This window comes from Sinohyriopsis cumingii, chromosome 16 (genome assembly GCF_028554795.1).
Source record: "Sinohyriopsis cumingii isolate HCF-2022 chromosome 16, ASM2855479v2, whole genome shotgun sequence".
Taxonomy (NCBI): Eukaryota; Metazoa; Mollusca; class Bivalvia; order Unionida; family Unionidae; genus Sinohyriopsis; species Sinohyriopsis cumingii.
Window position 1 is genome coordinate 98,384,649 of NC_142976.1, and position 18,337 is coordinate 98,402,985.

At 35.2% G+C, this 18,337-nt stretch overlaps 1 protein-coding gene across 1 annotated transcript; it reads left to right on the top strand.

Annotated features, from left to right (window-relative positions):
• The first annotated feature begins 4,910 nt into the window (after window positions 1-4,910).
• Window positions 4,911-15,371, top strand: LOC149781046 (DC-STAMP domain-containing protein 2-like). Its single transcript, XM_089938177.1, has 4 exons — window positions 4,911-5,238; window positions 6,115-7,375; window positions 8,369-8,436; window positions 10,502-15,371. Exons 2-4 carry the CDS (start codon window positions 6,305-6,307, stop codon window positions 11,781-11,783), a joined length of 2,421 nt encoding a protein of 806 aa, XP_089794303.1. The 5' UTR covers window positions 4,911-5,238; window positions 6,115-6,304; the 3' UTR covers window positions 11,784-15,371.
• The last annotated feature ends 2,966 nt before the right edge of the window (window positions 15,372-18,337 follow it).

Below are 18,337 nucleotides of genomic sequence, written 5' to 3' on the forward strand. Positions count from 1 at the left end.
TCCTTTTTTCTTCTTCAATTTTCCTAATCCTCATATGTGAAGGTAATATCGCAATAGGATTTTCAATCGATTTCTCATGATGTATCCTGATTCCAAAAGCAAAATGGTGTCGAGCTGATGTTCAGTATGGTCACAACTGAGGCCATCTTGAATTTTTTCTATCACTACTCCTTCTGAATGGATAGTTGCATCAACATGGGGTTTATAGTAAACAATTGTTGGTGCTGTCAAGTTGGTCCTCATTGTTCCATTCACACATTCAGTATGTCTGCCAGTAGCCATCATTAAAAACTGACCACTATTCAGCATGGTGTTTTCACTGAAAAACTTCCTCTGAGGTCTTGTTGGTCGTGCATGAAACTGTTGTCGATCCCAAGAAGGTTACCATGTTGTGGCCATCTTGAAAATCATGTTATCGTTGCTCCTCCAAAACGGAAAGTCAGCATGGGGTTTCCGCCTTAAGACTTCGTATAATGAATTCTTGGTCGTAAATGAACATGGTGATTGACATCAAATACGTCCACCAAAGCAGCTAATTTGAAAATCTTGACGTTGCTGAAGAATATCAAATATGTTTCAAGACTCGTCCGTTAAAATGAAGATTGGTCTTATCTTTAATTCCTGGAAATTATTGTAATGCATTAGAGCATCAGTTCTTTCAAGGGACTCTTGTTTACGGGCATTTTAAGGGTTAGTACCATGCACTAGCAGTGATTAACTACGTGTGAATTATATTAATTATTATTAAATTTCAATGAACTATTATATTATTTATTATTAAATTGCAATTAACTATTATATTAGATATTTTAAATTGCAATCAACTGCATCTTTCCAATTAAAAAATATTTGCTGTATCGTAGAATATTTATAGATGTAATAACCACGGAAGGAAAATTCAGAAAATAATGTTTCAAAAATGCAGGAGACTTCATAAAATACAAGGGATCTTTTCAAATACAAAATGTCAAAAACCAGTTGTCTTCTTTAATGTATATATCGTAAATTGGCCGACCAATTTAAAAGAAGGAAACCAAACACGAGAAAGCATTATACGAGCGTAGATATGTTTTAAAACAAGAATAATTCCATTCATTCGAAAACAAGAAGGTTAACAAATTATCATTAGAAATTTTACATATATTGTCTTATATAACAATAAATTATTACAATATAATAATTCATGTCAAATATGGTCACATTCTAAATGACGATTGATGAAGACAAAAAGAATAATTTAAATTTGATTTTTTGGGACAAAATTTTGATTTTATATATATAATTAGCACAAAGTTTGAAAGCCTTTTTCATGCACTAACTGCTTTTTTAAAATGTGATAAAATTATTTAAGGTTTTTAGTTACAGTGGAAATATCTGATAGGCATCATTTGTAAAAATAAAAAGCAAAAAAAAGCAAATTCAAGAAAATATAAAACCTGAAAAGTCCGTCATACCAAAATACTTTCTGTAAAATTAAATCAAGTTGTGTTGTGCAGCTTTTGACAAGTCATTTAAAAGATGCTCTTTTGTGCAGCTTTTGACAAGTCATTTAAAATATGCTCTATTTTTAGTAGCAAAGGTCGTAGTTGATGATGTCATTTGTATAAACCGAATAGGTCTTCATACAGGAACGTTTGATGAAACAGTCAAATTCTTTAGACTGGTTTCTTCGAATACATTTTTAATGCTTCTGTAATTTGAGTAACAGCAGCTGGTTGATGGAGGATTGGCATTATTTGTAAAATTTAATAGACTTGTAAACTTTCATTATTCAGCGTTTTTATTTTTAGAAGAAGGGGTTAAGGGGTTGTTAATATTTTTAGTAACTGTGCCAATATGTGTGGCAGATCATCACTTGTTCAAAAAAAAAATAATAAGTAAATTTTGTAAAATTATGTGGAACGGTTTTGGACAAGTTCTTTTATATGTTTTTTTTTCTATAAGCAAAAGTGGATTTATTTGATGACCGTTCAGCATTATGTGTTTAAATATTTTTTCAAACAACTTTTTTATTGGCAGAATGTTCTTTATCAAATTTGCTTGAAACGTAAAATGTTTGTACGCTTTACCCGACAGCATGACCATTATAACGACATAATTCATGTTTCAGAAGAAGTTGAAAATAAAAGATTTTGACTGACACACAAGAAACGATGGACAACGCATGACGGACACACAGCGTCGAAAGCCACGGGTGATAATCCGCTACACTCCTGTATCACCCCCACCCCCACCCCCGCTGAGATTTCCTCGCTTCTCATCAATTTGACTAAAATCAGATCTATGCTGTTATACATGAAGATCTGACAGCGACCGCTTAGGGGTCATGTTCTGGGAACCTATGTTATTACCATATTACAATTTGTTTCATAAATCGTCTTTAATTTATCATGTAGCTACAATGAAATAGTTGTCAGTCCAACTATTTAGCCGTGGTGCACTTTCAATACTTGTTACATTTTTCAGACAGAATACAAATAATGCAAATCAAATAAAAGTTCATTTTTTAAAATTTGAAAGGTCATGTGCATGTTGGTCTTTTCTCCTCTTAATGTACTATTGATTTTCTCACTAATATAATTAGGTTAATTGCTTCTAATTACTCTGCGTTATATATATATATATATATATATATATATATATATATATATATATATATATATATATATATATATATATATATATTCCATTTGCAAGTGTTTTCCGAATGTGTACATAGTCTTGACTCTCTTGTATATTTAACTTTTTCTGTTTGTATAACTGTCTCCTAAGTGTGTATTTATCGTTACAGCTGTATATCTTAAATTTGCATGTGCTTTTATATATAATTTATTTGTTTGCATGGAATTTTTAGAGCAAAAATTGATTTTGTATATAAATAAGACTTGAAAATCTAGTAACATAATTAGATTAGTATGCATGCACGACTGTCTGTCTGTATGTCTGTATGTCTGTCTGAATGTCTGTCTGTCTGTCTGTCTGTATGTATGTATGTGTGTATGTATGTATGTATGTATGTATGTGTCACGAAATTATGTCATTTAAGCTGTCATTGAATTACATTCTGAAGTGAATACAGCATGTCCTGTTGCCAGTTTCGTTACCCATTATCTATTTTTGGTCCTATGAAACTCTCACGATGTATATATATTTACTCAATAAACAGATCACAACGAACTACTGTCATCGTGCACGCTGAACTTGAGTACTAAGCTTGAATCAGTATAAGCGCATGGAATGATACCTTGTCAAGATGGTGTTTTTTCACGATAGTGGATAGCTTTCAGTTATAGTGGTACATAATAATCACACCTTCCCTGTTTCTTTCCATCAGTTGAGTTTAACACAGTATATTCCTTTGTTAGATGACTTGCATTTTTTTAGACGTCAGTTATGTCAGTCAAATTGGACATAATACAGTGCTGTCAGATTTAACAGTGTCTATTTTAAGTTTGCCATCATCGTTTAACCGAGTTGACAACCTGGTACGAATTACGAACGTTTTTAGTAAATGAGGAAAAGGATTTCATCTTCTTATGGTCCCTTTTCTTGTATAAGAAATCGCTTATGATATTGGCTATCACGTTTTATTTGTTTAAATGTAGTCTTATATTTTGGACGCGTACATACAATGTATAGTAGGCATGTAGCCCAGAACAATGGTTGTGTTGGCCTATTCATGCGTGACCCAATCGTACAATGTCGTGATTTTGCTCGACGTGATTATATTCCAGTGTTCTCCCACAGTTTGTGTGTGTGTGTGTGTGTGCATTTTCATTTCCTTTCTCCTTTCATATTAATTTCTTTCTCCTCTCTTTTTATTTGCATTTCCTTCTCTTCTTTTTCTTTCTCTTCCTATGCTCTCTCCGCTACATTTTCTTTTCTGCCATTTCCTTCTGAAGCTTTCTTAAACGCCTTCTAAAACGCATATAAGACCTAATGTAAGACCAAATACACAGCACAGAAGACATAACGTAAGACAAAATGCACAGCACAGAAAACATAACGAAACAAATGAACAGCATATAATCTGTGTATGTGTTTGATCTGGATAATTAACGTAGCTTTAAAAAAATTCAGTCATATCGCAACGATGTCTGCAGTGTGGCATTTTATAGAGATGTCTAGCACTGGGGGTGGGGGGCATCATGCCGCAGACATGTAGCATGATGTCCCGCCCAGTCACATTATCCTGACAAGGCTGACCAGTCCTAATGCAAACCGTATAATGCTGAGCGCCAAGCGAGGCAACTGTTGGAACCATTTTTATAAGTCTTTGAAATGAATCGTTCGGGTTTCGAACCCGCGACCTCACGCTTCCGAGGCAGACGCTCCATAAACAAAGATATGATGTAGCACTAAATTCACAGCATACAATAAAACATACACCACATAATGACGTTTGCAGAACATATAACAGCAAATGAAATAAACATAAATATATTTTAAAAGTACACATCATATAAAACCATACAAAATAAACAATACGAAATTCACATCATATAATAAACAATATAATAGTAAGTATATAATGTGTAAAAAGGAATGAACAACATACAACATTGTTTCCAAGTCATGCATTTGAAACGGGCCTCTTAACATTTGTCACGTTCCATAGTGATAACTTCCGTTTGCAGTGTACTCTCCGTCTATCAGGGACTGAAAGCGGTACCGTATTCCGTCATACATAAACACAATAAACGTTCAAATAATTGATTTTATTTCTTCATATCTTGTAGACTGATGTTTTACTAATGTTTTATGCCCATCTGAGGGACTATATGTTGGTAACTTCCGTTTGCGATGCACTTTACCTTAAAAACTTAAAAGGTTTTACGGTATTTCATTCTTTTTGAGGTCGTTCTATGGATTTTCTATTGTTAGTAATGACTACCAAATCTGATCTCGAATCTCCACTATTTGTAAAATTCTGATGAGTGTATTGCTTTAAGTCGCAAAATACAGATTTGGTATGATTCAGACTGACTCTGAATTTGGCATGATTCACTCATAACCATATTTAGTATGATATACTCGGATTCAGATTCGGCTACATTACGTCTCTTGTGGTTTAGTTTAATGTGATGCGACTATAAAAGGCAACCGTATAGAAATAGTTTCATGTTTTCAGTTCACGTTAACAAGGAATCCTTTTGTTCGATAAAACTTTGTTCCATGAAACTTCAGCACAAGGACTAAATCCAATCACCTCTACCTAGAAGAATAAAGACATTAAAGGTAAGAAACCACTATACTACGGTGCGTTCCGTGAACGTAGGTCAAATTCCGTTATGCGATTTTTGTAGATAAAGTTGTTTAAATATTTTTTTATTTCTACAAATGGTGGCCATACTTTATAGCAGATCGGCATCATTTTTCTGAAAGTACTTCTGGGTAAGAAGCTTTCCGCCAACTTTAGTTGAACCCAGAGAAGCGTATTTTGCGAATTTCTTATATTTCATAACAGAGGCCATATTTGATAACGGGTAGATATCGTTTGTTCGGACTAATATTACCTTCATTCGGGATGCCTTCTCATAAATTCGACAATATTCTCAAGATGGTTTTGTAGTAATGGTAGCCATATTTGACGCAAATCTGCGCCACTTACAAATTTTTCAAAGTCTTTCATGTGTGGATGATGTCTGTTAAATTTGGTAAATTTCTTTTGAGACGAATTTGAGTAAAAGTTCATTTAAAGGTTTGAATATTTTAAGTACAGTGTCCATATTTTATTTCAAATCGATTTTGAACAAGCTTGACACGATATTGCATTTTGCAGATAAGTAAAAAACAATTCGTTTTACGTTTTAGTAAAAAGTAATTTATTGTGTGCTCTGATTTTAGAAACAGTGATTAATTTATTGGAGAATCATCAAATATGTACAAACGTGAGAGTTCTTTGAGCCAGGATGCTTTGTCAAACATGGTCAAATCCTGTTTGTCAGTTCTCTTTAAGAATGCATTCAAGTATTTTTCTATTTTCCTTCTGAATTATTATTATTTATAGCAGATACGTTGAAAATAGCAAACGTTGACAGACTCACGCACAAGAATGAAGGTCTATACCACTAAATCTCAAACTTTCGCTCAGTTTATCTTTTCTCTTTTCAGGTATTGAATAATTTTGATACGAAGAAACTGAGTCTACGGACAGGTATTATTATAAGAGAAGCCCAAGGATTGTATAATTATATCTGATCTCAAAGAAAACTTGTGACATCAATTCAAACGGGATCCAAGTTTTATTAACTGGAGCTTTCTATTATCTTCGTAGAAGTTAACAAGGACGAATTCAGTTCAGATGGCCCAGTGTAAAGCTAACTTTGATTACAAAGGTGAAGCAGAGGGATATATCAGTCTCATGATAGGTGATCTGTTGATGAATACAGAGAAACATGATAATGGTTGGTATATGGGTAAAAACATGTCGACAGGAAAGGTAGGATTTTTCCCTGGGTCCCATGTCACAAAATGCACTGACTCTGAGCCAACCAAGTCCTTGAAACAATGTGAACCTTTGCCTTCAAAGCTAATCACAGCAAATTCATCACAAAGTGACACCTTGGTAGTCCATGAGAGTGCTAAAGGACAAACTAGTGATATCACAATGAAGGAAAGTACAGGAGATATCAGGAAGGGGCCTCCACCAAGACCTCTTGTACCAGCACAGGTAAGATGGAAGAATATATCAAATGAAAGAAATGGCAATGAAGAAACTCCATCAGTTGATAATAAAAAAGAAAACACAAGACACAAACCACCTGAACTACTTGGCAAATTCTCCTCGAGCAAAGACATTCTGACCCAGACAGGTAGAAAACTATTCCTAACTGACAAAGACCAAAACAGAACCCTAAAAGCAATATTTGGAGCGATAACTGGGGTTTTCCTGGGTGGACTGATATTTCTTGTCCTGAGGTATTCATTTGGGTATTCCGATTTGGAAGCTGGTATCACATTTGCCATTGTAACAGTTTTAATATCAGTCGGTCTAGCCTTGTCCATGCTTTTCCGCTGTGTTGTTGCACTCGTAGTTCCAAATTTTTTCACAGGGAAGGGACGTGCGGTCATCTTGTCCATTATATTTGGCTTTATGCTGTCTCATACTGTTCAAAACATCAAAAACAACATGGAGGAGGTGGCAATAAGTATGTCCTGTATTGCAGATCTTGCCCTAAATCAGACACGAGACCTTCAGGGGCAACTGAAAAAGCCATTGGTACAAGCTGCAGAATACATTGACAGGCAGAAAAATGTCCTCAGACAGTTACAGTATGAGATGGGTAAAGGGATTTTACCCGTCAACACGAGTCTGACGAAAATGGATGAGGAAATTATAAAAATACAAAATACTGTGGATTCCTTTAAAGAGGTGAGATTATTATTTTCAATCTCCTGGGTGATCGAGAGCTCGACTTTACATATCTTTTTTATTAACTGTTAGCAATTTCGACAGATTAGTGAAAGACATTTTTGAAGACGGTAAACAAAATATAAGTTGGAAAAGTGAACTTCACACGATAGTGCTATCGTTCAATACATTTTATACCAACTGTAAGTGTCTGTTCATTTGGTACCAAATGTGTGTCTGTACTTTTGATACCAATTGTAGGTACCTGTTCATTTGGTACCAACTGTAAGTGTCTGTTCGTTTGGTGCCAATTGTAAGTGACTGTACATTTGGTCCCAAGCGTAAGTGTCTGCACATGTTATGTAGCACCTCTAAAACCCAAACTGATTCAAATCGAGATCTCCGCCATAACAGAAATCTCACGAATACTGATATAAGATTATATATGTTGACCTTCAGAATCACGAGTCAAATTACAGCTATCTCAATTATGAAAGTGAAAAACTTTAAACGTTTCTAACATTATTAACATTCGGAACATAACGTTTCTAACGATTACTAATAATAAATACAACGCTTTATCTGATATTTTCCACAAAAAAAGAAGAAACAAAAGAGGGGAAAGCAAATTCTAAATGTTGGCAGAACAAAACTCTTTCTCGGTGCATGGCAGGTGGATGATTCAAATTTTGCAAACATTGCTTAAATACGTGTTTGATTTTTAGTTTAACCTATATTTACTACTACAATTACTACTACTACTACCTTTTTCAATGGTGATGGTGGAAGTAATGGTAATTATGGTAGTGATTTTTGTTTAATACTTAAAAATTTGGAGTTTGCCTAAGTGTATGCAATTCAGATCTACTTTATCGATAAAGCTGGCAAGCAAGATAACGCTACACGTTTCCATTGGATTAATTTTCGTATGGCTCTTTCTCTGGCGATCTTAGCATTAGACAGTAATGACTATTTAGATGATACCAATATGAATTTAAAGTTATCCAATTTCAGAACTGTTTTCCAAATATATCAGCTTTTGATGAGTGCAAACAAGAATGCGTCAAAACTCTAAAGATATCGTAAGTGTCAAATTTATGCGAACTGGGCATAATGCTTTTTTGTAAATCTGTATGTATTTTGATCTGGACATGATGCCATTTGTAACTGGGCATGATATCTCTATGTGGGCTTGCTATTTCCATCTGAGTTTGATGTCATATGCATCTGTACATAATGTTGTTTGAAATTTAGCATGCTATTTGCATGTGGGCAAGATACAAGTTATAACGGGGCATACTATTATTTATATATGTGCATGATGTTACTTCTAACTCGGCATACTATGTGAAACTGGGCAGGATGTTTTTAGTAACTGGGCATGATATTCGTATCTGGGCATCATGTTGTTTGTAACTGGCCATACTTTTGTGACCGAGCATGATTTTATTTGCAACTGTGCATTATATTTGTTTTGGGAATGGTGTTCTCTGTACTCTGGCATGATGTCATCTGTTACAGAGTATGCACTTGGTATCCAGGCATGAAGTTATTTCTCTGGTCATGATGTGTTTTCTCTGGGCATGACGGTATTTGCAACTGGATATACTATCTGTATCTGAGCATGATGTTTTTTGTAACTGGGCACGATGCTGCTTGCATATAGGCATACTGTAACATGAAACTAGGTATTCTGTTACTTGAACTGGGCATAATGCAGTTTGGGACTGGGTATACTATTGTAACTGGGCATTTTATGTTATTTATAACTTAGCATGCTATTTGGAACTGACATAACTTATCGTTTTATTTGGAATTGGGAATAGTGTTATTTGTATGCACTCGTTTTAACTGATTATGATGTTACTTGTATCTGGGTATATTATCTCTATCTGGGTATACTAATTTTATATGGGCACATTGATATTTGTACCTAGGCATGTTGGTATTTGTATTTAACATATTACATAAAAGGAGTACATCAATAATTCGTTAGTGACACTTAAAGGTAAAAGTGTTTCTGCATTGTTCAAGTCCGGTCTTCTGGCAGTCAGACTGAATATGCATACTATATTGTCTTGCCCTTCTCTGTCTTTTGGTGATAAAATTGTTATAACTGATAAATGATCACATTACTATACACTGTCAATGGTCATATTGATATGCACTGTCAATGGTCATATTGATATACACTGTCAATGGTCATATCATTATACACGTGTAACAGTAATATTACTATACACTGTCAATGGTCATATAATCATACACGTGCAATGGTAATATTACTATTCACTATCAATGGTCATATTACTACATAATATCAATGGTCATATTGTTATACACTGTCAATGGTCATATTGATATGCGCTGTCAATGGTTATATTACTATACTCTGTCAACGATCATATTGCTATACACTGTCAATGGTCATATTGCTAAACACTGCCAATGGTCATATTACTAAACACTGTCTATGGTCATTTTAATATGTACTGGAAATGAATCATATAACTAAGTGCATATAATGGAAATTGGTCATATTGTTATACACTGTCAATGGTTATATTACCCTACAATTTTAATGGTCATAGTTCTATATGCTGGTAATAGTGATATTTTTTTAAATATATGAAGAAAGCTTGGTTATTTGCTAATTTTATTCGTTTATTTCTTTCTGAGCAATTTTGTTCCACAGCCGATTTTTTAATAACATATTAGCTAATTGGCATGAATAAATTTCTCGCTTTTAGTTCACTTTCGTGGTTTAAATGTTACGAATTATTACCTGGTTTAAATACAATTTATTAACCGAGTTTAATTTACGGATCGGTCTCTGCAAGAGCGTTTCATATTATAAGATCAATATAATAACTTAATCCTATACATGTTATTGTTAACAAACTGTACACCAGTTTTAGAACTTAACTAATGAGTAGACGTGCATGAGTTATTATGTAACATTCAAAATAAGGTAACGATTATATTTAAAAATTGTGTTCTAAAGTTTGATTTTGCGAGTGTATGGAAATATTACACTTTCAGTGAATCATGTACATCTTAGATGTGACGCTTGCTCAAATGATAGATAGTCATAGTGTTTAAGCACACGTAACATAACGACAGTTCACTTAACTACTTTTCCTATAGATCTGTCACTCGCCTGCTACCGGCAGAGGTCCCGGACCCATGCGAACAGATATGCCAGAAAGTAATGGACGCAATCAAAGATAGTTGTAGATTCCTAACACTTTCAGATGATGAGCTAACGAAGGCAATAAACACAACTGAACAAGCCTTGAACGGTGTGGTCAATTATTTCACCGTTAACCTGTCCACAACCATGGATTGTAATGCCGATGTTAATTCAAGTCGATCCGCAGAAAGCATTCAAAAAGAGGTGAAGGAAGAATTAGAAGCTAAAACTGGTGCTTTTCTTCACTTTATAAAAATCCTGGAGAAAGTTCTATCCCTGACATTGATTCTTTTATTTCTGCAATCCTTTTGGTATGTACGAAATTATCTGGCACGTGATTCCTATGACAACATATACATTACCAAACGTTTCAAGGATCTGGATCAAGAAAGAAAAGATTGTGGATTGAGTTGTGTATTGCCACTGAAGAAAAAGGAGAAAAAGTTGTACATTGACACCAGTTCTTGGCGTATCACATTAGTGGAAATAGGTCACGGCAGATTTGGCCTGGCTCAGATTGGTATGCATTTCTTGCTGTGTCTTAGTGTGCTCTTGTTTGACTATCTTCTCTACTATATCCTTGATCTTTTGAAACGGCACGGGAACGTCAATATTCAGTACAAGGGCAGTTCGGAATTTCAGCTTAACGTCGATGGAACTGGATTTGTTGCCAATTTTTATCGAGAACTCATTCAGGAATTAAACATCAATGAGAGCTATATTGGTGAACTGAATTTGACAGATTGTCTGCCGGACCCCTCCATGCCAGACTCATCGAACATTCCCGTCTACATAGTCCTTTATCTTGTAGCCGTCCTCTTCGTTCTCATGAAAGAATGTGCATTACGAGCTCGCAGAAAAATCACTGCTTACTACTATCCAAGACAGGAAGAAGCACGAACTCAATATCTCCACAAATTAATTCGACACAAGCGAATCAGTGTTCGGAAATTCTTGCGCCAAAAGATCAACTCATCTTATAAGGAAAAATGTGTCAGTGAGCAACTACAGCTGATGACGTGGCTGTCATTAAAAATCCCATGTCTTGCAAGATGTCTTTCACGAAAAGACAAAATATGCCTAAGCTGTGAGACAGCTGAGGGGGGATTTCAAGACGTTGGTCTGGTGAAATGTTCCGGTGACCAATGCAATGCCTATTACTGTACAGATTGTTATGAAACTCTGAATAAAACGTGTCCATTGTGTTCAGTGGACGATGTGGTCCATAGAGAATAATAGTTCATTACTGTAACATTGGAATCGTACAAGTGTATACAACTATTCTTTGTTAGTAATGTCCACTACCGTATGGAATACGGATTATGAAAATGGGCCTGAATTAGAGTTTTTTGTTTCAACTAATACTTTTTCTTTTATTGATATTGCATGCTTTCTTTGAAAATGTTTTATCTACATCTTCTACTACTGTTGCAGACTTATCATCGGAATATATTACATTGACAGTGCTCAGACGTTTCATACGTATGCATTATATTGAAATGACAGGGATCAGGTTTTTCATACGTAGGCATTATATTGCAATGACAGGGATAAGCTTTTTCATACGCAGGCATTTATATTGAAAGTGAGCTAACTTAGGATCACTGTCATTGCTTTGACAGTGATCAGGTTTTTCATACGAATGTATTGCATTGCTTTGACAGTGATCATGTTTTTCATACGAATGCAATGCATTGCTTAGACAGTGATCAGGTTTTATATACGTATAGATATCATTGATATTGACAATGAGCAAACTTAGGATACGAATGCATTGCATTGCTTTGACAGTGATCAGGTTTTTCATACGAATGCGTTGCATTACTTTGACAGTGATCCGTATTAGTACAAAAGAGAACAATATTTTTTGTTTTCATTTTCACATTTAGATTGGTTGATTCGAGTTCATGCATATGTACTTATTTTTCTATAGCAATTGGTGTTACGGCTAAAGCTTCACTTTGTGTCCATTGGAAAGGCTTGTAGCTCCCTTTTTCCCGACATGATAAAGAATTTAATGTGTTAAACGTACTGTTAAAACCAACAAAAATGATACCTTCTCATTAGCATACAAACCAAATTTTGTCATTTGAAACTACCTAATATTGCATATATTCACCTTTACAAATATACTTATATTTATATATACTTATATTCATATATACTTACACCTATATAACCTTATAGTTATATTTGTATATTCAGAATATAATGTTTTCAAAAATCACAGTTTGCAATGAAATTGTTACAGCTTTGCACAAATGAGTTACTAACAGTTTGCAAACAACCAATTTGGGCGTTAAAGGGTTCGCAAATAATTATTTAGGAATGCATGTTGCAAATACCATCATCGCCTAAATTTTCTTCTGACAATCTTTATAGATAGGCACTTATACAAATATTTACAGTTAATTTAATTAGACGTACCTGTCTTACATGAGCAATAATTTTCAAGACGGATTTTAATAATTTTTACACTGCAGTTAATTTGCAAGCACAGACCTTGATTTTTAAATATCAACAAATATTATGACATTGTGATCCGTATATTTAGTCAAACACTGGGCTAGAAATCTGAGTTCTAAGTTACTAATCTTAAAGCATATACCAATTATAAAATAATGCATGTTACTTTTGTATGTGTGTCTGTGTGTGTGTGTTTCCAAATATAAAATAATAATTTTCACATGCGTGTCTGTGTGTGTGTGTGTGTGTGTGTGTGTGTGTGTTTCCAAATATAAAATAATCCTCTTCCAATTAGTTTATGGAGTTTAGTTTACTTGGAAAACCGCGTCTAAATAACAGAAAATGATACTTTGAGAATTAAACGAAACCCGTTTGAAAACACAGAACCAATCTTTCAAGAATACCAATGACTGTATTATTGCATATCAATACAGCATTTCCAAGCAATATTTTGTAGCCTCCATTTTAGTTTTCTCTGTGACACGTCAACAGATTATTATTGTAATATGTGGATTGATAAGAAATAAATATATGTCTAATTTTCTCGACAGAGTGTATGAATAATATTTAAATGAATAATTGAATAAATACCCAAAATGTAAACGTTATATGTGTGTGTGTGTGTGTGTGTGTGTGTGTGTGTGTGTGTCTAATGACTGAGTGTTTATATCTATCGTTCATTAGTGTATATTATATATCTATTGTTCCTACAGACGTATCATCCCAGATATCCGGATACAGACCACTTAACCCTTAACTCTAGTAAATTGAACAATGTGGAGATTTCCTATCGTCGTCAACATCATGTGATATATGAATAAATCCCTGCATTAACACTGATTTCGGAAATGATATTATTCACAGCCCGAAATAAAATGTTTAATATCTTTTTTTAGATAGAAAATCAAACTGGCGGGTGTGCTTTCAAATTCAGTATTCAGTATACAATACATGCTGATGGCTAATTCTGCTAGAGTAAGCATGTTTTTAAACAATTATCAATTAATTTTGGCTTATGACAATTAGTTTTTCGTTTAATTCAACTAGGAAATTTGATCCTGAGGAAACTGTTTCTAATGCGATGATTGAATGCGGGCATTTCCAGTAAGTATAAAATAAGAGAGTTTTTGAATCACTTTATCTGCTTCTCAGGTAGATGGAAGTCTGTGAGATTTTTCTTCTGTAAAACTTGATGATAAAAATGGAAAGCTGTAGCGTTTTATATGTTCGCAGAGGTACAAATGTGCCCGTCCAGAGGTACAAATGTTAAACTCCAACAACTTGGATAAGACGAAAATGTGGTCCTGGTCGACAAAGCGGAGTTACTAGACGATATGTACCAAAGAACTAATATTTTGTTTCTAGCTGATAATTGTGGGACTCATGACAAGGTAACAAAGAAATCAAATCTTGTAATCAAGCAAGCTATCAGTGGTAGTTATTTTGAAATATCAGTATGGGTGAAAGGTACAACTCCATAATACAATAGTTCAGAGAGCTACCAGAAAAGAATCATTTAATACCAGATACAATACAAATAGACAATACAGAAAAAGAACCTTAAAAAAACTTTAAATGAGACCAGAGTTTCCCATCTTCGCTAGCCAAGGTTCCGATATGATAACCCTATCTACACTTTGGAGTATCGAACAGGTATCAATGTGCTTCGGGTCTGAGAATTTCACTGGATGCGGCGACAAGCCACCGCCTCCAATCAAAATTAATTTGGTAAAATATTGAACACTGTTTCTACATGATCGACAAGGAAAACTTGAATGGACTGATAAATAAGGAATTTACAACTGTCGGTCCGTGTTTGCAGAAATACCTTTCACTGAAATAAATATGTAATGGCTTCCCTATGGTACGTAGTCATACTTTCGATGTTAAACTTACAAAGTATCCTTTTGTGATGTACAATGTTCCGCTTGTTTAGATGGCATTACCTACTAAGGGAGGCAACTCATGAAATCCAATAGTTATCGCTAGGACAAAGCACTAAAATATCTCTTCGATCCGCCAAGGTGTAGATATGGTTGTCATATCGGAACCTTGGCTTGCGAATATGAGAGTTTCATTTCAAATTCAAGGTATTGATTTCACCTTAAGATAAAGTTACCTTCCAACAAAAAATAGAAAAAGGCGTTGCCCACAAATATTCAATGCTACATTGAACATTTTGATGATCTATATATTATACGAGTCAACACATTTTCTGGCAATTTTACCTCTGTTCGAAAATGAAAGATAAGTACTTTTCAAATATTATATTCTTTTTTATTCTATATTTTTTAAATATTATTTTCAAAATTTGCTTTTCATTATAATCAATGATTAATGAATAAAGTGTTGCTTTTATCCACAGGACTCTATTTTCATTCACCTGATGATAATATTGTGCGTTCCCCGTATCTCACGAACTTGCATCAGATCACCTCTGCATTATATGCCATCTTGACATATCACTCCCTAACCCTTCACCTTTATTTGCTACTAAAAGAAAGCTCCGAATGATAAATAGAACCAAACTAATGCATGACATGCAAGCAAACTTACCAACTTGCATACCTCCTACAGCAGAACAACTCGATAACTGCCTGCGTTCATTGCGCGACAAACATGCCCCAGCCACCAAGTGCAGAGTATCTATTCAAAAGTTTTCTCCGTGATATAGCAGTGAGAGGTTTTGGCTTTCCACCAGACTCACTATTCCTAAGCAAATCTATGAAGCCGCTAAGAACAACGTCAAAACCATTGTCTATGCAGCGAAATCAGCCCACTACAGTACTAAGATCATGGAAAGTCCAAGCTTCAAAGGGCTCTTGTTTGCAAATTTCTTCGGTGACAAAGTACAAACCATTAGAGATAAGCTTGACAACACAATTGCAGTTGATTCGTCGTCACCATACAGTGGGATAGAGAATTTCAGCGGCAACCAATATCAGCATTTGAACCTGTCTCTATGGATTTAGTACGTACAATCGTGATGAAAAGTGCACCAAAGTCGTGTGAACCTGATCGAATTCCAACATCACTGCTGCTTGAGTGCTTAGATCCAGTATTGCCTTCACTAACTGATGTTATTAATAGCTCCCTCTCATCCGGGAAATTCCCATCATATTTCAAAACTGCCATTGTAAAGCCTCTGCTGAAGAAACCAACACCCGACCATAACGATTTAAAGAACTACCGCCCAGTTTGTAATCTCTCATTCATAAAAAATCTTAGAAAAGTTTGTTCTATCCCAGCTTGTATCTCATCTAAATTCTAAGAGTCGTTTTAGCCATGACAATATGTATATCGCCCTTGCCACAGTACTGAAACTACTCTTCTAAAAATAGTTAATGACATTCTCTCTGATTTGGATAGCGGAAAGATTACAGTCCTCACCCTCCTTGATTTGTCTGCAGCATTTGACACAATAGACCATGATATATTACTTCACCGTCTCCAACATATATTTGGAAATCATGATACATCCTTACTGTGGTTCAAGTCCTACTTGGTCAACAGGACACAAATTGTGTCTGCAAATGGAATACACTCCAGCCCAGTTAATATATGTTGTCGTGTTCCACAGGGGTCTGTTCTTGGGCCTGTTCTATTCATCCTATACACACAGCCGCTCTCAAGTGTAATAGATCATCATCCAGTGTCTCACCAATTATACCCTGACGGCACCCAAATATACAAATCTAGAAGCCAAACTGAAGTTGATGCTACCATCCAAGGTGTAGAGAGATGCATTTCTGATGTGAAATCACAGATGACATGTACCAAGCTGCAGATGAATGATGATAAAGCTGAGGTCAGAAACTTCAAAAAGGTCAAAACATAGCTGCTCGGATCATTCTTAGAGTACCACGATCAGAGCACACCTCCCCGCTGCTCTATACCCTACACTGGCTATCCATTCGATCCAGAATCAAACACAAACTTTGTTCTCTGTGCTACGTTTCAATGACGGACTCCAGTCCAACATACCTATCCAACCTCACCCAAGTGTACACACCAGCAAGATACTTACGCTCCTCTTTATTCCCACTACGAAGACGGAGTCATACGGACAACGTTCTTTTGCATACCAAGGCCCAGCAACGTAGAATGAATTGCCCATTGAACTTAGACACAAAGACAAAGTGATCCCATTCAATTTTGACTGGAAGAACAAACTTAAAGACTTAATAATGTTCCCTACCGTAAATATTTCCAGCATGTTTGTTTTTTTATTATCATGGTGTTTTTGTTGTTGTTGTTGTAATAATATCATTATATAGGTTTTTTATGTTGCCCAATGTTGTAAAGCGCTTAGAGCTTCTAAAGATTAGGCGCTATACAAAGTCCTCATTATTATTATTAGTAGTAGTATTAGTATTAGTAGTAGTAATATTAGTAGTACACCGGCTAACATATAACCCACATAACTTTCTCATTAGTACATGTATAGCAATTACCTAGTCTTTGACCTTGACCTACATAACTCATTTATATACCGGTTACTTTATTCTTGACCTTGACCTACATATTTCTATCATTAGCAAATCAGTTAGCTTATCTTTGAAAATTCCCGTAACTTGCTTGTTCACTTGTGGATGTCACTGATGTTATGGTTAGAGAAGTCACACAAGTAGTATCTAGCGATTTTAAATATTTGATGCTGATCGAGGTTAAAGCTTCTCATCCCACCCACCACAATAACTTTGTCCTCACATCAGGGCAACACGCATATGAACCCACACACAAAACTGCGCTTGTATATCGCGAACGTTATCAACAGCCTTCGTGCAGGAGGATAGTTATGTGGGGTAGAAGACTTCAATCTACATCAGTGACAAATATTACTATTGTACTATAGTTACATGTCATTAATAAAACGGGGCACCATAACGTCAGTAAGGACTCTACTGCATTAAGGAAAATTTAGGCTGCATTAGGCTGACCTCAGTGGAGCGGGCACTTAGTAACATTGTTCGAGTTGACCTCAAGACACTCTGGTCTAGGTAGGTATGGAAACTCCTGTTAAATTAACCCGTAGGTTTAACATGGGAATGATATTTCAGCGTCAGAAGGGGCAATCTAGCGTCAAGGGAAATGTAACATGAGAGGAGCGCTTCAGCATCAAGGTGAATTTAACAGGGGAGAGTCTCTTGAGCGACGAGGAAAATTTAATAGGGGAGGTCCTATCCGGATACAAGAGGAATTTAACATGGGAATGACACTTGAGGGATAAACATGTTTATGGGGATGGGCAAGGCAAGAGTTGAAAACATAAATCTATACAAATACACAAAGACACAAGACAGAGACAAAATGACGCACTTTTG